This window comes from Acanthopagrus latus, chromosome 6, assembly GCF_904848185.1.
Source record: "Acanthopagrus latus isolate v.2019 chromosome 6, fAcaLat1.1, whole genome shotgun sequence".
Lineage (NCBI taxonomy): Eukaryota > Metazoa > Chordata > Actinopteri > Spariformes > Sparidae > Acanthopagrus > Acanthopagrus latus.
The window spans coordinates 1,513,102-1,529,601 of NC_051044.1; the positions used below are offsets into that span (position 1 = coordinate 1,513,102).

Sequence of the window (16,500 nt, forward strand, 5' to 3'; positions counted from 1 at the left end):
AGTGTATGAATCATGTATGTATCAGGTTTTGTATGTTAGATATTGTATTGTATTGGCTGTCATGTTTCATCTGAATGTTTAATACCTGCTTCTGTACGTAAACGTTTTTAAGTATAAAACAGTGAAAACAAGGTGTTAGTCAACAGCAGTTCAGGTAAACAGCGGTCCTGACTCCAGAATGCTCCTCTGATCAATGTGTTTGACAATGAAGATTTCAATGCTGTGAGAAACTGAACTGAGAAGAGTTATTTCAACACCAGCCTTGTGATTTATCTTCTGTTTAGTGTAAGTTCAATTCCCATCCATGTCTTGGCTCTGACATTATTTCCCAAGTAATTACTGTTCCTGTAAAAATGTTTAAAATGCAGGTTCAGCAGTGGAGGTGTCGGGGTGGGGTGGAGAGGCATGACCTCTGTATTTCTTCAGTCCTGCCACAGTGGATCACAGCAGCTCTCCATACAGCTCTGACACACTCACACACCAACGTCTGGAGCGTCTGTGGCCTTTTGGCAGACTGAGCGTGTTGGATCACATGTCCACTTCTACACAATTCTATGGTGGTTGAGGAGGACAATAAACCACAACAACATCCAGCAATAAATCTGTATGTTCAACTGAAACACGTCTGTGTGTTAGCTGTGAAGCAACAACATTTAAAGGAGCACTCTGAAGTTTTATGGAAGAAATGTTAATCAGAACACAAAGATCTTCACTGAATAAACAAAGTGACCTAAAAGGACAACACAGTTTCATACTGTTTCACTATGTTTATATGTGGCGGACCCTGCCACCTTTCCAGCTTCAACCAGTGTTATGGGACCTTTTCTTCCTCTGAGAACAGCTTGTTTATTCACTTATGGAGAAAATACATATTTCAGAGTTTGTATAACTCATTAATATTGTAAATAAGCACATTTGGATTTTAAATTCTTCTCCAAAACTACACAGGTTTCCTTTAACAGAAGACGTCTGACAGAGCTCCGCCCCTCAACACACTCACCTGTGAACAAACCAGGAAACAATCTGTTCCTCTTCCTCATTACAGAGAGACACACAGACAGAGACGATCAACTTCACCATCAGACCAAAGTCAGACAAGAAGAGCGTCTTCTGAGTGAGTTCAGCCTTCTTCACCCCGCAGACACTCACACACTGAAGGTGAGTTTGACTGGAACACAACTCAAAGTGAAAGTAAATTTCAGTGTTGTTATTAGAGGAGTGAGCAGAGACGAGACTGACTTGACTTTCTGTTTGCTGTGATTTCAGTTTCACTCAGAGACAAAATGGCTTCCAGATCAGAGGAGGATCTCAGCTGTCTGGTCTGTCAGGACGTCTTCAGAGAGCCTGTTGTTCTGTCCTGTAGCCACAGCTTCTGTAAAGACTGTCTGCAGTGCTGGTGGAGAGAGAAACAATCACAGGAGTGTCCAGTTTGTAAGAGAAGATCTTCAAAGGAACAACCACCTGTTAGTCTGGTTTTAAAGAACCTGTGTGAAGCCTTCAGAGACCAGAGAGTTTCAGGTGACTTCTGTAGTCTGCACTCTGAGAAACTCAAACTCTTCTGTCTGGACCATCAGCAGCCGGTGTGTCTCGTCTGCAGAGACTCAGAACAACACACCAACCACAGATTCAGACCCATCAGTGAAGCTGCACAACAACACAAGAGGAAGCTTGGAGAAACTCTGCCAACCTTAAAGGAGAAGTTAAAGATTTTTGAACAAGTTAAAGTAAAGCTCAGTCAGACAGCAGAATACATGAAGGTCCAGGCCCGACACACAGAGAGGCAGATTAAGGATCAGTTTAAGAAGCTGCACCAGTTTCTAGCAGAGGAAGAGGAGGCCAGGATGGCTGCACTGAGGGAGGAAGAGGAGCAGAAGACTCGGATGATGAAGGAGAAGATGGAGGCTCTGAGCAGAGAGATAGCAGCTCTTTCACACACAGTCAGAGCCACAGAGGAGCAGCTGAGAGCGAAAGACGTCTCATTCCTGCACAACTACAAGGCTGCAGTGGAAAGAGTCCAGCAGCGCCCCCTGCTGGAGGATCCACAGCTGCCCTCAGGAGCTCTGATAGACCAGGCCAAACACCTGGGCAACCTGAGCTTCAACATCTGGAACAAGATGAAGGACATGGTCTCCTACACTCCTGTGGTTCTGGACCCAAACACTGCTGGGCTAAAACTCATCCTGTCTGAAGATCTGAGCAGTGTGAGAGGAGGAGAGAAACAGAAGCTTCCTGATAATCCAGAGAGGGTTGTTAACGTCTATTCTGTCCTGGGCTCTGAGGGCTTTAACTCAGGGACTCACAGCTGGGATGTCGAGGTTGGAGACAGTACCTTCTGGTTACTGGGTGTGTGTGCAGAGTCTGTAAACAGGAAGGGTAACATATGGTCTGGATTCAGAGGTATTCAGTTAAACAATGGTAAATACACAGCACACTCACCATCACCTCCAGACACTGTTCTCGTAGTTCAGAAGAAGCCCCAGAGGATCAGACTGATTCTGGACTGTGACAGAGGGAAGCTGTCGTTCTCTGATCCTGACACGAACACACACATACACACCTTCACACACACTTTCACTGAGAGGATGTTTCCACACATTTACAGTATGAATAACCTAAAGATATTACCACTGAAGGTGTGTGTGACAGTGGAGCAGAGCAGGTAGAGATAAAGATGATGCTTATATTTACGTTTATTTCTTAAACCGAAGTCACTGAATCGGACCTGTTAAGCTTCACGTGCTCCTCCTTCTGCTTCATTTCTCCAAACATCTGTTCCTGTTGTTTCTTTTCTTTTAGTTCAACTGACAGTCTTTGTTTGCGTTGTCAACTTTTTTAGGTGTAAACTTATTTCACCTATAATTTCATTCTTTGTATGTTTGGGTCTTTTAGCCTGTCAAAAGTGTGTCATTTAAAAATGTTTTTTTTATTTTGTTTTAACTCATGAGCATCGCATGATTACAGATGATCACTCTTTGGGAGCTGATGGATCCAAATAAAGAAAAAAGAATCACTTGATGAATAGGTTAATATTTTCTGAGTTTCCCTCACAATGTTTCACATCTCAAACACAATTTAAACATCAGATCATAAACAAATTCTTACTATCAAACAGGAACCTTTTAATAAAATACTGAGATGAGCTTTGACAACATTACAGTTTAGCTTCCTTAGATTAAAAAGTTCAGCCATTTCTATCAATTCATTTCAAATATTGTCCTTTTTTTAGCAACACTTTCATCTTAGTGTTGTGTCGGTCATGAGCGTATCGTTCGAACAAACAAATCTTTTGAGTGAATGAACTGAACAGAATCACTTCATGAACTGATTAGTTCCTTTCTCAGTTCAGTTGAGCTCAGCCGCGGAACTGCCACAACTCACTCGTGAATCTTCAGCGAACGACGCAGCCAGCGTGCGGGCAGGGACTCACTCGCAAACGTGATTCTCAGCGACGCAAATCATGAGTGATTGATATCCTCAGAAGGTCGTGAATCACGTTTGCGCCGTCACTCACGTTCAGTAACCGTACTGCTAAAATTAGCGCTGTGTTGCTAACATCTGTGTAGCATCATGTTAAGTGATTTTACTGTGCACAGAGGACACCTTCACCTATACTGTACTATAGTCCATGAACGCACCGTCCCTTAGTAAATGAACGTGAACCTCAGAGCTGAATCATGAACTGAATGACGGATCGTTTGGCTGTTTATCAATTCAAGGAGTTGGAGAGCACTGAAGGATTCAGTGAACAAATCTTTTGAACAAATCATTTTAATGAACAGATTCTGGAGATTGAGTAGAGTAAAAAGAACTGCTGTTCCCATCACTATTTCATCTGTTTAGACAAAAGCCTTTTCTGTTTGGTTTCTGTGTATATTATTACAAAGTGTTTCTTCTTTTCAGTTGATGTGTTTCAATTTTGACTGTTTTAAAATTTAGATTCTGGCTTTTATATCAATTTATTTCCCCTCGTAGCGTCGTCAGGTGATCGGATCGGCCAGTTTTACATTTAAGCTTCCAGGTTTTTTGTCAGTGCAGTCTGATGAAATTTATTTCACACTTGCACATTTTCTGTTTGTTTTTTCAGTGATTGTAGCTTTCAGCATTCACTCTGCATGTGTTTTATTATTAGGGCTTTAACTCAGGGACTAACTTTATTATTCACAAATAATAAATATGGGTATTAAAAAATTGACCAAAACTGAGAAATAAGTTAAATCCCTACAGGAGGGGTTAGAAATGGTTTAGATTCTGTCGTATTCATTTATGGCATGATAAAGATAAAGCACACTCACTATCACCTCCAGACACTGATGTCGTTGTTCAGGAGGATCAGAGTGAATCTGGACAGTAACAGAGGAAAGCTGTCGTTCTCTGATCCTGACACTAACACACACATACACACCTTCACACACACTTTCGCTGTAGGTACAAGTAATCAAGATGTGATGTTTGGGAAAGGATGAGACGATCTGTGAACATTATTATTGTTATTTTTATTCATTTTTAATTATAAATCTGTGTCGCTTGGATCTGTCAAATCCCAACTCTTCCATTGTGCCCCATGGGACCTTTTATTTAAATGGTTTTTAAAAATCCTATTTTGTCCCTGCTCACAGAGAAACATTTTGAAAGGACAATCTTCTACATTTTAATCTACTGTACAGGCAAATACAGGATAAAGTAACTACATAAAAATAAAAGTCTTATTTCAGAAAAAAAAAACTAACTGTACAGTAGCTGAGTCCTCACAGTATCTCAGACAAAAGTCAGAGAATTCAGAGAGTCAGAGAGAGTCATTTGGTCCAATAACATTGGGAAAGTCTAGAAAAGCCACACCATTACATTATTTTAAATTCATTATAATTGGCCGAGAGCTCAACCGGAAGTGAGCCAACTCAGTTGGTGGAAGTCTCTAGTACGCATGCTCTGTGGGCCGCACGACGCGGGAGCTATATCCCCAAGTACTAACCATAAAAATACCACTCGGAAGTCAAGCATGCCTGTCTTTGCGTGACTGAACAGCTTTCATCGGAATGAATGGTGCTCTGCCTCAACAGCTGTATTCACTAGTTACAGGTCTATGGTTCTAAAGCCAAAAAAGTTTGACTCCCCGGTTATTGAATTACCCAGTTTCTCTGTGTTGTGCGGCTCATAGAGTGTGCGCGGTAGAGACTCCCACCGACCAAGCCTGCTACTCCCGGTTTAGCACTCGACCAATTAGAATTAAGATAATAAAGACTTACTAGGAAAAACTCCCATTACAGATATATTCAATCCAATTGTTACTAGTCATAATTTTCATTTCAGATATCCAAAATGAAAAACCATTCCAGATATCCAGAATGTAATTTTGAATATCCAAAAAAACATTGTGACTAGTAAAAATGTCATTATGGATATCCACAATATATATACAGATGTCCACAACTGCGTTTTTACTAGTCATAATTCAGATTGTAGATATCTGTAATGACATTTTTACTAGTCACAATGTCGTTTTGGATATTCAAAATTACATAGTGATGCATTTTGGATTTCTGATATGAAAATTATGACTAGTAACAATTGGATTGAATATATCTGTAATTGGAGTTTTTCCTAGTAAGAATTCAATAGCAGATATCCAGAACGTTCATTCTAGATATCCAGAATGTAATTGTGGATATCTGAAACTGAAAGCCCAATACACATGAATGGCAAAAGTGACGTCATTTGTCCTAGGAAGAATGTCATTGTAGACATCTGAAATGTTCTTTTTGACTAGGAAGAACTGAATTACAGATATCGGCAATACATTTCCAGTCTAGCTATTAAATGTTAAAACAGCCACTTATGCTTTTTAAGGATTTTTAGATATCTTAAATTTAGTTTTGACCAGTACAATCAACGTTGTAGATATCTTAAACTAACATCTCTACTAGTAAGAATATTATTGTGGATATCTTTAATTACCATTCTGATTAGTGAGAACACAATTTTGACTACGAGAAATGCTATTATGGCTCTAAAATGCAATTACAGATAGGAGTGTGATTCGATTAAATGTTAAAACGGCTTGCCATAGGCGTCTACGTATTTTATGTCTATGATGAAAACTAGCTTCAGAGTGTGGCGCTGTTCCCGGGAGCTTTTTGTCCTCTACAAGACGCCGTAGTTTAGAGGTGTTTCCGCGTCGGACGCTATGTTGTAGTTCCGGGTTAGCTCTTGGCTAACAAGGTTAGAGACAAAATAAGACTTTTACTCTGCTAGACTTCACACAATTGATCTGGGCGAATTGCTTAAATTCTGAGAGTGAGTCCAGTCATGTAACGGACGTAGTGACGTTCAAAAACACGTATCCACGGTTTTACAGACGTTTCTTACACAATGTTAGCTTATGGAAAAAGTCTTTTTGGGCCGCAGTGCATCATGGGACGGTGTAATTACACCGTGTGGCCGCTATGAAAACTAGCTTCAGAGTGTGGCGCTGTTCCCGGGAGCTGTTTGTCCTCTGCAGGACGCCGTAGTTTAGAGGTGTTTCCGCGCCGGACGCCATGTTGTTCAAACGTTCCGGTGCCCTGCAGAGTAAACAGCGTCAACAGCGACCTGCTTCAAGAATCCGCGCTAAAACCACATTCAGGTAATTTGTTTAATCCTTTGTGTTTATTCACGTGTCAGGTTACAGTCCGCCATGGCTTTAAACATGAAGTGTTTTGTTCTTTACTGTTGTTAAGGGTTGGTAATTGTGGCTAACATGCCGTAACTTGAATCTGTGTGAACAGGGACCCCGATGAAGTTAGTTTTATCTTTGACCTCCGTATTAAAGCCTCGATTCTTCCCAGTTTTAGGATGTTGGAGAGCTAATTCAGGAAGACGTTTCTGTTTTTATCAACTTGAAACCACCATAGATCAGAGGCAAATAAAATACTTGCTGTAAGTTACAATGCGCCTGTTTCTACCTGTGAAGTGAGGGACCGTCACAGAGGAACAATACGACCCATTTAAATCAACAGCGTCTGTGTTTATCAACCCTCCATCCAAAGACAAACACTACAGACATTTCATCAGTATGTTTGTACATGATATATATTCATATTAAATGTATTTATTAGATTTAATTAGCTAATTTCCGTGTAAGATTTCTATAAAATAGCACATTTTACCTTTTACCCACAAGCCCCTTCTGCGCAGGAGGAAAAATATTTTGAGGAGCAAATCACAAAGAAGAGCTGACGTCACGCTCCTTCCGGTTTCCCCCACGGGACTTTATTTATTTAATAATTTATTGATCCTGTTTTAGTTGTGTCATGAATCACACATGTTATGTCTGTCAATTTAAAAGATACTTTTCCAATTCAATCAATTCTCAGTTTTTCTTCAAACTAATGAAATATCAGACTGTGAAAACACGTTAATATAATTATTACACAGCCAACAGTGTTGGTAGTGACGTCATCTCTTAACTTTAACATTATAGAGCTGCTCCTGTATATTAGCACTCACAGGTCTGACCAACTCTCCTTCCACAGAACTGCAGTTGTCAATATGAGCAGATTTATTATGTGTTTTAATGATATTCTGTTGTCCTATAGAGATGCACTGACCTACTAAGTTTGTACTGCAGATGTAATCAAATATGTTTGATTGGCATCGGGAGAAATGCATCATCATCATCATCATTTTACTAGTTCTTCATCAACAGTGAAAATTAGGATGTAAAATATTTTCATCCATATTAATCATTGCAATCACGATATTTGTCAAACTATTTGCAATATATATTTTTGAGATGTTGTGCAATGGGATATCCAAGCGTCTGTTGTGTGTCTCGTACATTAATGTATACAAGGAAACAACTGTAAAAATAACAATAATCTAAATCAGCTAACTTCATCCTGGTTAAATACTGTTGGACGATCCTTAGCTTTTCAATTTACTTCAAATTTAAATTGGCATTAATCTTTATTTTAATATAGTGTGTATTGTTGTTAATGCTGGATTTATTTCTTATGGTTACTGTCCAGTGTCCCACAAGGTGATGAAGCTGCAGCAGCAACGATGAGGACTGTTAAAGTGCAGCCGAGGTCTCGATTCTGATCCTGGTGTTTGGTTCCTCCCACAGTCCAGGGAGGTGTAGAGACGGTACAGCAGGCGACGTTGGCTCAGAGGCAGCAGGTCACAGGACTCAACGTAAGTGAAGTTTTATTTATGTAGCAGCTTTGAAAACACAATTACAAAGTGCTGCAGATGATACACATACAGAAGACAACAAGCATATACAGCGATATACAGAGGAATATGAATTACAGCTCTGTTACAGGAAAAGGAAAGGCAGGAGGTTTGATGTGGCAGGCCTGGAATTAAGTCATTTTTAGGGTAAAGCCACTTTGGCCTTTGAATTCAGATTTTATCAGGTCATTGTGACCATCAGCGAGCTCCAGGGTGTGAACATTGTGGTCGCACATGTGCTGAAACATTTGTCAAAAGACACTATAAATTGGTCTCATCTGTGCACCTGATATTTAGCAGGTCAGATTTAAAATGGAAGATAAAATATCTTTTAGCAGTCAAAAACACAAAGCAAGTCTTCACGCTAAGTTTAATCCATTTTTAATCACTTTATGTTTTTATACAGTAATACAAAGTAAAAAAAATCAGACAACCAAATCATATTTTAACACTCACCCAATGTTTCTGTGGTGATGACATAATGTAAGAAATGTGTCAAGACAATGTACAAAAAATAACAGAAGATAAAAGTTCTTTCTGTCTGCTGTTTTCTTTTCAGATTCACTCAGAGACAAAATGGCTTCCAGTTCAGAGGAATATCTCTGCTGTCCAGTTTGTCAGGATGTCTTCAAAAATCCTGTTGTTCTGTCCTGTAGCCACAGCTTCTGTAAAGACTGTCTGCGGAGCTGGTGGAGACAGAAACAAATGCAGGATTGTCCGGTTTGTAGGACAGTGTCTTTAACCAGACAACCACCTGTTAGTCTGGTCTTAAAGAACCTGTGTGAAGCCTTCTTGTTAGAGAAAGACCAGAGAGTTTCAGATGGTCTCTGCAGTCTGCACTCTGAGAAACTAAAACTCTTCTGTCTGGACCATCAGCAGCCGGTGTGTCTCGTCTGCAGAGACTCAGAACAACACACCAACCACAGATTCAGACCCATCAATGAAGCTGCACGACAACACAAGAGGAAGGTTGTAGAAACTCTGCCGACCTTAAAGGAGAAGTTACAGGTCTTTAAAAAGGTCAAAGTGACGCTCGATCAAACAGCAGAACACACAAAGGTCCAGGCCCGACACACAGAGAGGCAGATTAAGGATCAGTTTAAGAAGCTGCACCAGTTTCTAGCAGAGGAAGAGGAGGCCAGGATGGCTGCACTGAGGGGGGAAGAGGAGCAGAAGACTCGGATGATGAAGGAGAAGATTGAAGCTCTGAGCAGAGAGATAGCAGCTCTTTCACACACAGTCAGAGCCACAGAGGAGCAGCTGAGAGCTGAAGACGTCTCATTCCTGCACAACTACAAGGCTGCAGTGGAAAGAGTCCAGCAGCGCCCCCTGCTGGAGGATCCACAGCTGCCCTCAGGAGCTCTGATAGACCAGGCCAAACACCTGGGCAACCTGAGCTTCAACATCTGGAACAAGATGAAGGACGTGGTCTCCTACACTCCTGTGGTTCTGGACCCAAACACTGCTCATCCAATCCTGATGCTGTCTGAAGATCTGAGCAGTGTGAGAGGAGGAGGGAATCAGCAGCTTCCTGATAATCCAGAGAGGTTTGATAACCTCTGCTCTGTCCTGGGCTCTGAGGGCTTTAACTCAGGGACTCACAGCTGGGAGGTCGAGGTTAGAGATAGTACATACTGGGCACTTGGTGCATTAGCAGAGACTTACCGGAGGAAGGATTACGTATGGTCTGGATTCTGGCATATTCAGTTATACAACAGTAAATACACAGCACACTCACCATTATCTTCAGACACTGTTCTCATCGAGCAGAAGAAGCTCCAGAGGATCAGAGTGATTCTGGACTGTGACAGAGGGAAGCTGTCGTTCTCTGATCCTGACACTAACACACACATACACACCTTCACACACACTTTCACTGAGAAGATGTTTCCATACATTCACAGTCTGGATATACTGAAGATATTACCACTGAGGGTGTGTGTGACACTGGAACAGAGCAGGTAGAGAAAAAGATGATGCTTATATTATATCAGACCTGTTTTGCTTCACCTGCTGCTTCATCACTCCAAATTATTACATTTTTTGTATATTTGGCATTTTATCATGTCAGTAATGTGTCATTTAAAACAGTTTTTTTGTTTTGACTCGTGAGCATTGTCCTGATTATAGACGATCACTCTCTGGAAGCTGATGGATCCAAATGAAGGAAAAAAAATCACTTCATGAATAGTTCAACATTTTCTGAGTTTCCCTCACAACGTTTCACATCTCAGACACAATTTAAGCATCAGATCATGAACAAATTCTTATTATCAAACACAAACCTTTTTATAAAATACTGAGATGAGCTTTGACAATATCACAGTTTAGCATCCATTCATTTCAAATATTGTCAGTTTTTTCATCTCTTTAGACAAAAGCCTTTTCTGTTTGGCTTCTGTGTGATATTACAAATTTGTTCAATTTTGACAGTTTTACAGTTTAGTTTCTGGCTTTTATATCAATTTATTTCACCTTGTAGCGTCTTCAGGTGATGGTGTCAAGCTTCCAGGTTTGTCATCAGTGCAGTCTGATGCAATTTATCTCACACTCATACATTTTTTTCAGTGTATATAGCTTCAAGCAATCTTTCTGCTTGTGTTTTATTGTTCGTGTAGTGCCAATAAATGAGAGTGATGAATGTAACTACGGTTCTATGAGGGTTATGCTTCAGCAGTGGATATCTCCATCTCACATATGTGCAGGTCGAGGTATTAAACCAACAGAGTCACCTGTGACCATGCGCTGATGTAGGCAGCACGCCTCAGTATAAAACCCCCATGTCGACACGCAGTCGGTTCCTACAGAATCTTCCCGCCCAGGTTCCGAGTGATAAAACTTAAATGCACACATTCAGAAGCTGCTGAGATCTTTCAGTCTGGACCAACTGACAGAAGTTGGCATCTGCTGAATGTCCAACATAAATCCACTGAAAACCCTGTAAACGTGAGGCTGTCAACACTTTCTGTATTCACTGTATGTGAAGGCGCTTCCTGTATCCTGTCCAGTGGTTCTGTTAAGGATACTGACATATAAACAGATACTCCAGACATGTGCAGTCCTGGACACACACAAACACACACACTACGGACTGGCCGGGTTCAACATGTTGGGCTCAGCAGATTGTGGGTCCAGCTGTCTCTGAACATAAGAGACCGTTTGGATCATGTGGTTTTTCTTCATGCCATCTCGGTTCACGTGGCGTCCATGAAACATTTCTCTCTTGTATCTGCGCAGACACATGGCTTCAGGATGACTTCTTTAAATAAAACTCGTTGATAGTTTTGAGTCGGAGACGTGCAGCAAACATCCGGAACCAGAATCGGACCGAAGTTCTGGTGTCAGACAAACAGGCTCCTCTAACAGATGGAGCTGTTCTGGAGGCCTGTAGGACTATAATGTACCTTACGTATACATACGTATAACACCAAGCTGCAGGATAGATAGACTTTAGATTTGTTCTGGCGAGTTCACAGTTCTGAAAACAGACTTAAACTCGTCTCAGATGCATTTATACTGACTTTTTTACTTTTCTTTCTGGAAACAAAAGCTATAATCTTTCAATTAAACAGACATTTCCTTGATAAACTAATAATTAAGATGGTTGTTTTGTGTTGAATGTGATTGTTCAGGTCTCAGGAAGGAAATCAGACTTTTGTTCATTTCTTCATTGTTGATTTGTGGATTGATTTTTCTGTAAATCATTATGTTTTATTACGTCATTGCAGCTTCATAATACTGAGCATTAAGAAACATTTGTGCAGCTAAAACTTCACAGACTGTAAATATCAGTATTCATCAGATTATTCCAGCTCACTTCAGGCTGAAGACGTTTTCTCTGCAGGTTTGGTTTGAACGTGCCGCTCTGCTGTCGGCCTGCAGCTCGTATTTAGACAGACGAGCCTGAGTGACACTGCAGAGACCGCAGGGCGAGACAGCGTCTGCCTCGAGGTTAGACCAATAAAATAAAGAGTCGACTTGTTAGCCGGTGCTGGGAGACGCGCCCTGTTGTCGCTGCCACGCTGGTGGAAATGTGCTGCTGTGTTTATAAGACATCACACCGTCAGCAACAGAACCAGCGTTTGTTTAGATGGCAGGAAATATAGAATATTCCTGGTTTGGATGTGTCAGCGGGCAGATATTAATCTTTTATTAAACGATCGGAAATATTAGTCACACGGTCTGATATAACTTCACGGTTCCACTATAATTAAAGTTACAGCTGCGCTGAGCGGGTGTCAACACGTCAGCTTTCATGTGGTCATGTATGTTTCTGGTGTTCACTAATGTACAGAAATGTTCCTCCGGCAGTTCACGCGCCTCATTGAGTTGTTTAAACAGGACGAGCAGAGCTGGACTCTGTGTTCACGTCATCGATGCTCCAACACAGTCGAAGCTGGTGGTCAGTTCCTGTTCGTGGGGGCGACTGGTGGCACCTTCAGTCACCTCACCTCAACCAGTGTTTTCCAGGACGCTAATCCTTGTTCCACGTTCTTATTAATAACTATTATTAATGAACTCTTATTTTAGCCCACTAAACGAGCACGTTGAAAGGCACCTGTGTGTTTTATGATCGTTCTTTTTACTCACGTTTGTCCCACCGACCACCGGAAGTATCACCCATCACCATTCCCCCAGGACGCTCATGGACACATTAACAGGACGCCTCGTTTCTGCATTCGTTTATGACCGGTTTCAAGAAAATGTTCCTTTTGTCCAATGCAAATGCATTTCCTTATGGATGGTTAGAAACTACCTGTTAAGCCACAAATCAGAGGTGAATTCTGTCTGGTTTTTTCCACAGAGACAAGAACAGGACCAATCATGTTATCTGAGCTAACACGCAGTCAAACAGTCTCTCTGAACTCCACCGCAAAATGTTGTGAGTGTTCACACAGGAATTAATGGACTTCCTGTCGGCTCGACTCCGAACACACACGTCTGTGGAAACGAGCTGTTAGCGTGTCGATATTCAGCAGGTACAAAGTTCATCACGTCCCACAGATAAACCAACCAGTCTGTGACATGATGGACGGGACAGAAAGACCTCTGAATGTTTTATAAAATAAATGGCGTGTCACATTCAGTTTTCATGTGTTTCCAGTTTGCAGCAGCCGACAGAAGAAGGTTTCTTTGTTTACAGCTCATTTACAGCTTGTTTAGGTGAATTGTCCCTTTAGGACGTGAATAATTGTCTCTGGTTGCTTCTCATCATTTTCCCCTGAATTCAGCCCCACGTCAGCTGCTCTGAGTTAGGACTGTGTGTGTGTGTGTGTGTGTGTGTGTGTGTGTGTGTGTGTTCACCAGGTGTCACTCTGTCAAACATCACTGAGATCAACAAGAAGATCAGATTTGTGCATCACGATCAGGTCGATCTGTAAACAACAAACTGCTGCACAGGTTCCAGTCGCTGCTCGTCACGTCACGCTGACATCTGACGCTTTGAGGTTTTTAAAGTTCTTGTTCTTCACTTGAGTAGTTTCCATTTTCTGCAGCTTCGCACTTCGACTTTGTGTCTCGTCCTCCTCAGCGAGAGACGGAGACGAGAAAGAGTTCCTGGAAAGAAGATTTCCTGTTTTGTAAGTTTTGAAGTGGAAGCATTTTCTGAAATCTGTCATGTTGATGTTTCTGTCGATCACGACAGTGACGGCGGTCGCCATCGAGAGGCCGACAAACTAGGAAACAAACACAATATTCATATTTAATATTTCTTTCTTTTTATCTCTAAATTCTGCAGTTGTGAAAATCTTTGTCATGTTATTGAACCTGAACCGCTTCTTGGAAATTACGACATCAACGACTCTTTTTCGTTTTCGCACCAGAAGTTTTATTTATTTTTTTTCTTCGAGCACTTAAAAACCTCCACCGTGGCCCGATGTGCCCCGGCTCCGACAGGAGTTCTGCTCCTCGTCTTGTGGTTTTCTCTGGGACTCGTTAATTGACTTGAAACTGGACCCGGAGCCAGCGAGCGTGCTGCTGTATTTACTGCGTGCCGCTCAGTCCAGATGCTCTTCCAGTGCCCCCTTTAGGCTAATGCAAGCCAGGGCGTCCCGGTGGAACAAATTGAGAACATCCAGTCTGTGGTGACGAGTTTACAGGTTGCAGGTGGACCAAACAATGTGACACGGATCACTGCGAAAGTCTGTTTATAAGTTTCTTCATCGCTCACAGAAAAACGCCGCCCGAGGACGAGGAGAAGGAAACTCCAGCTCCTCTGACACGAGACGCAGAGCGAGAGCAGAAACTGAGGAGACGGAGGCTCCAACATGGAAACTGTGACCAGCGTGGAGTCGGGAGGCGAAGTGTAAACGTCTGGTGGTGACCCTCGCAGGCAGCGTGGAACAGGACGACTGTTCTCATGGAAAACACAAAGGTTAAAACACGGAGCAAGAAACAAAACGTACAATCAGACCGACCGCATGCACGTCAGCCTGTTTTCTTCCTGTCATGAAGGAATACGTTCGTTAGACTTTGTGACTGAATTGTTTCCTGGAACGCGTCTGTGGTGTTGTTGTGTGTTTATTTGGTCTTCGTCAAACCTTCAGCTTCATTCACCAAAACATACTTTTAAGATTTTTTTTTAGGAAGTCCTCAAGTTTAAAGCAAACGCACCAAAAGCGAGCAGGAGAAGAACAATAAACTGTTTTCTCTCCAACGTGTCAAAGATTCAAAGTGATCAAATCGTCCTCATGTTTGACACGACGTCCAGACTTCTCAGGAACAAACTCGAGACTTTTCAGACAAATTATACATCATATACAAAGATTAGAACAGTGGAAACAACTTCTGGCTTCTGTCTTTAATGTGTAAAATCATCCAATCATCTCATATTTCTTCCTTTTTCTGCTGCAGTGCCGTGAAGTGTTGATGTTCAAGTTAAGCTTGTTGTCTGGTTAATTATTTTTTAACCTGTCTCTGTTCAAGAGGCTCTGTTAGTTTGAAACAAAGACTTCAGTCCAACATATTTTTAAAATGACCACCGTTGTGTTGTCAGCTGTTTCCTCGCCAGCAGCCTGAGCTCTACTGCACATGTGCAGCTCACAGCAGAGATCAGAAGGAAGCCAGATCTCAACTTCCACCATCAGCTCCAGAGAAAGCGACGCGTCTAAGTCGGAATGTTGTTGATTCAGACTTTTTAAAAGAAGGTAAAAGACCTCTGACGGTTTGCTTTTCTTCTGATCTGACCCTTGAGAGGTTGCTGTCAAAAGTGTGTAACAGTTGTACTTCAGTCAAAGTGTTGAAATATTTCTTTGTTAAAAGATGTAAAAAGATGTTAAATGTACAGCAACAACAGTTCCCGACAGTGAAGCAGAGATTCACAGTGTGCAGGGATACAGGCGTTGTGCGGTTGAGGAAACATAGTGCCAAATGAAAACAGCTCCAAAAGTGTTCAAAGAAGAGCGCGCACCTTCTTTTAGTGTTGTGTCGGTTCTGTTCAGCAGAACAAAGCTCAGGAGGAGCGCTGACGGTCATCAACAGACCTGAATCCTTCCATCAGCACCCTGCAGGTTTCAGGTGGTTCATCGATGCCGCTCCATCGCGTTTACAGATGATTATTTATGTGACACAAAAGTGCAACTGCAACCTGATTGGATGCTTTTTAAAGGTGCAGAGAAAATATGAAGACTGAATATCAGAGCGTTGAGCAGCTCGGGTGGATCACTGCAGTCTGTCTGCAGGGAGTTTCTTCACACATCAGAGGCTTCAAAGAGAAAATTACTGCTTGAGAGCGCTGATCCTCAGAGAAAGAGCTCCTTCTCTCGGCCCGGAGAGGCCTCGCTTTTCCACCTGAGCCGCAGGTGTTTGCTCAACGTGCCTGTGGTTTGAGCGGCCGCAGCTCCGTCATTTAGCTTCAACCCTGGAAATGTTGACTTTTGGTTCCGCTCCTCCCTGAAGCCCAGGGGAGAAGAAAAACCCACTCTGGCTCCTGATACAGTGTGTGTGTGTGTGTGTGTGTGTGTGTGTGTTTGATGATGATGATGATGATGATGGTGATGATTGTAGCCTATCACCTTCCACGGCCCCCTCTTTCCTGTGACGCACTGTGGAAATGTGTGAAAGTGGAGCCGACGGTAACACGACGATGAAGAGTGGCAGCGTGTGTGCAGGTGTTTCTGTGTTTTCACAGAGGATTAGTGAAGCTGCACGGCTGCTTTTACTTAAGCAGAGATCGCTGACAGTGTCGTTTAAAGGAAAAGGTCGACGAAAACAACACACTGAACCATCTGGAGCGGCCCGACCTGCTGGGAAAGTATCGATGGGACCAGAGCGGAGAGAGACTCGGTGGATAAA

The 16,500-nt window shown here is 42.1% G+C and overlaps 2 protein-coding genes across 3 annotated transcripts; both read left to right on the forward strand.

Annotated features, from left to right (window-relative positions):
- The first annotated feature begins 1,027 nt into the window (after positions 1–1,027).
- On the forward strand, positions 1,028–3,015 carry LOC119021594 (nuclear factor 7, ovary-like). Its single transcript, XM_037101983.1, has 2 exons — positions 1,028–1,158; positions 1,267–3,015. Exon 2 carries the CDS (start codon positions 1,284–1,286, stop codon positions 2,661–2,663), a length of 1,380 nt encoding a protein of 459 aa, XP_036957878.1. The 5' UTR covers positions 1,028–1,158; positions 1,267–1,283; the 3' UTR covers positions 2,664–3,015.
- Positions 3,016–6,095: 3,080 nt separating this feature from the next.
- LOC119021592 (zinc-binding protein A33-like) lies at positions 6,096–10,854 on the forward strand. Of its 2 annotated transcripts, none has more exons than XM_037101980.1 (3): positions 6,096–6,619; positions 8,004–8,169; positions 8,768–10,854. In XM_037101980.1, the coding sequence occupies exon 3, from the start codon at positions 8,785–8,787 to the stop codon at positions 10,171–10,173; it is 1,389 nt and encodes a 462-aa protein (XP_036957875.1). In that variant the 5' UTR covers positions 6,096–6,619; positions 8,004–8,169; positions 8,768–8,784; the 3' UTR covers positions 10,174–10,854. The 2 variants fall into 2 exon arrangements, with proteins under 2 accessions (XP_036957875.1, XP_036957876.1); XM_037101981.1 differs by having other exon boundaries at positions 8,015–8,169.
- The last annotated feature ends 5,646 nt before the right edge of the window (positions 10,855–16,500 follow it).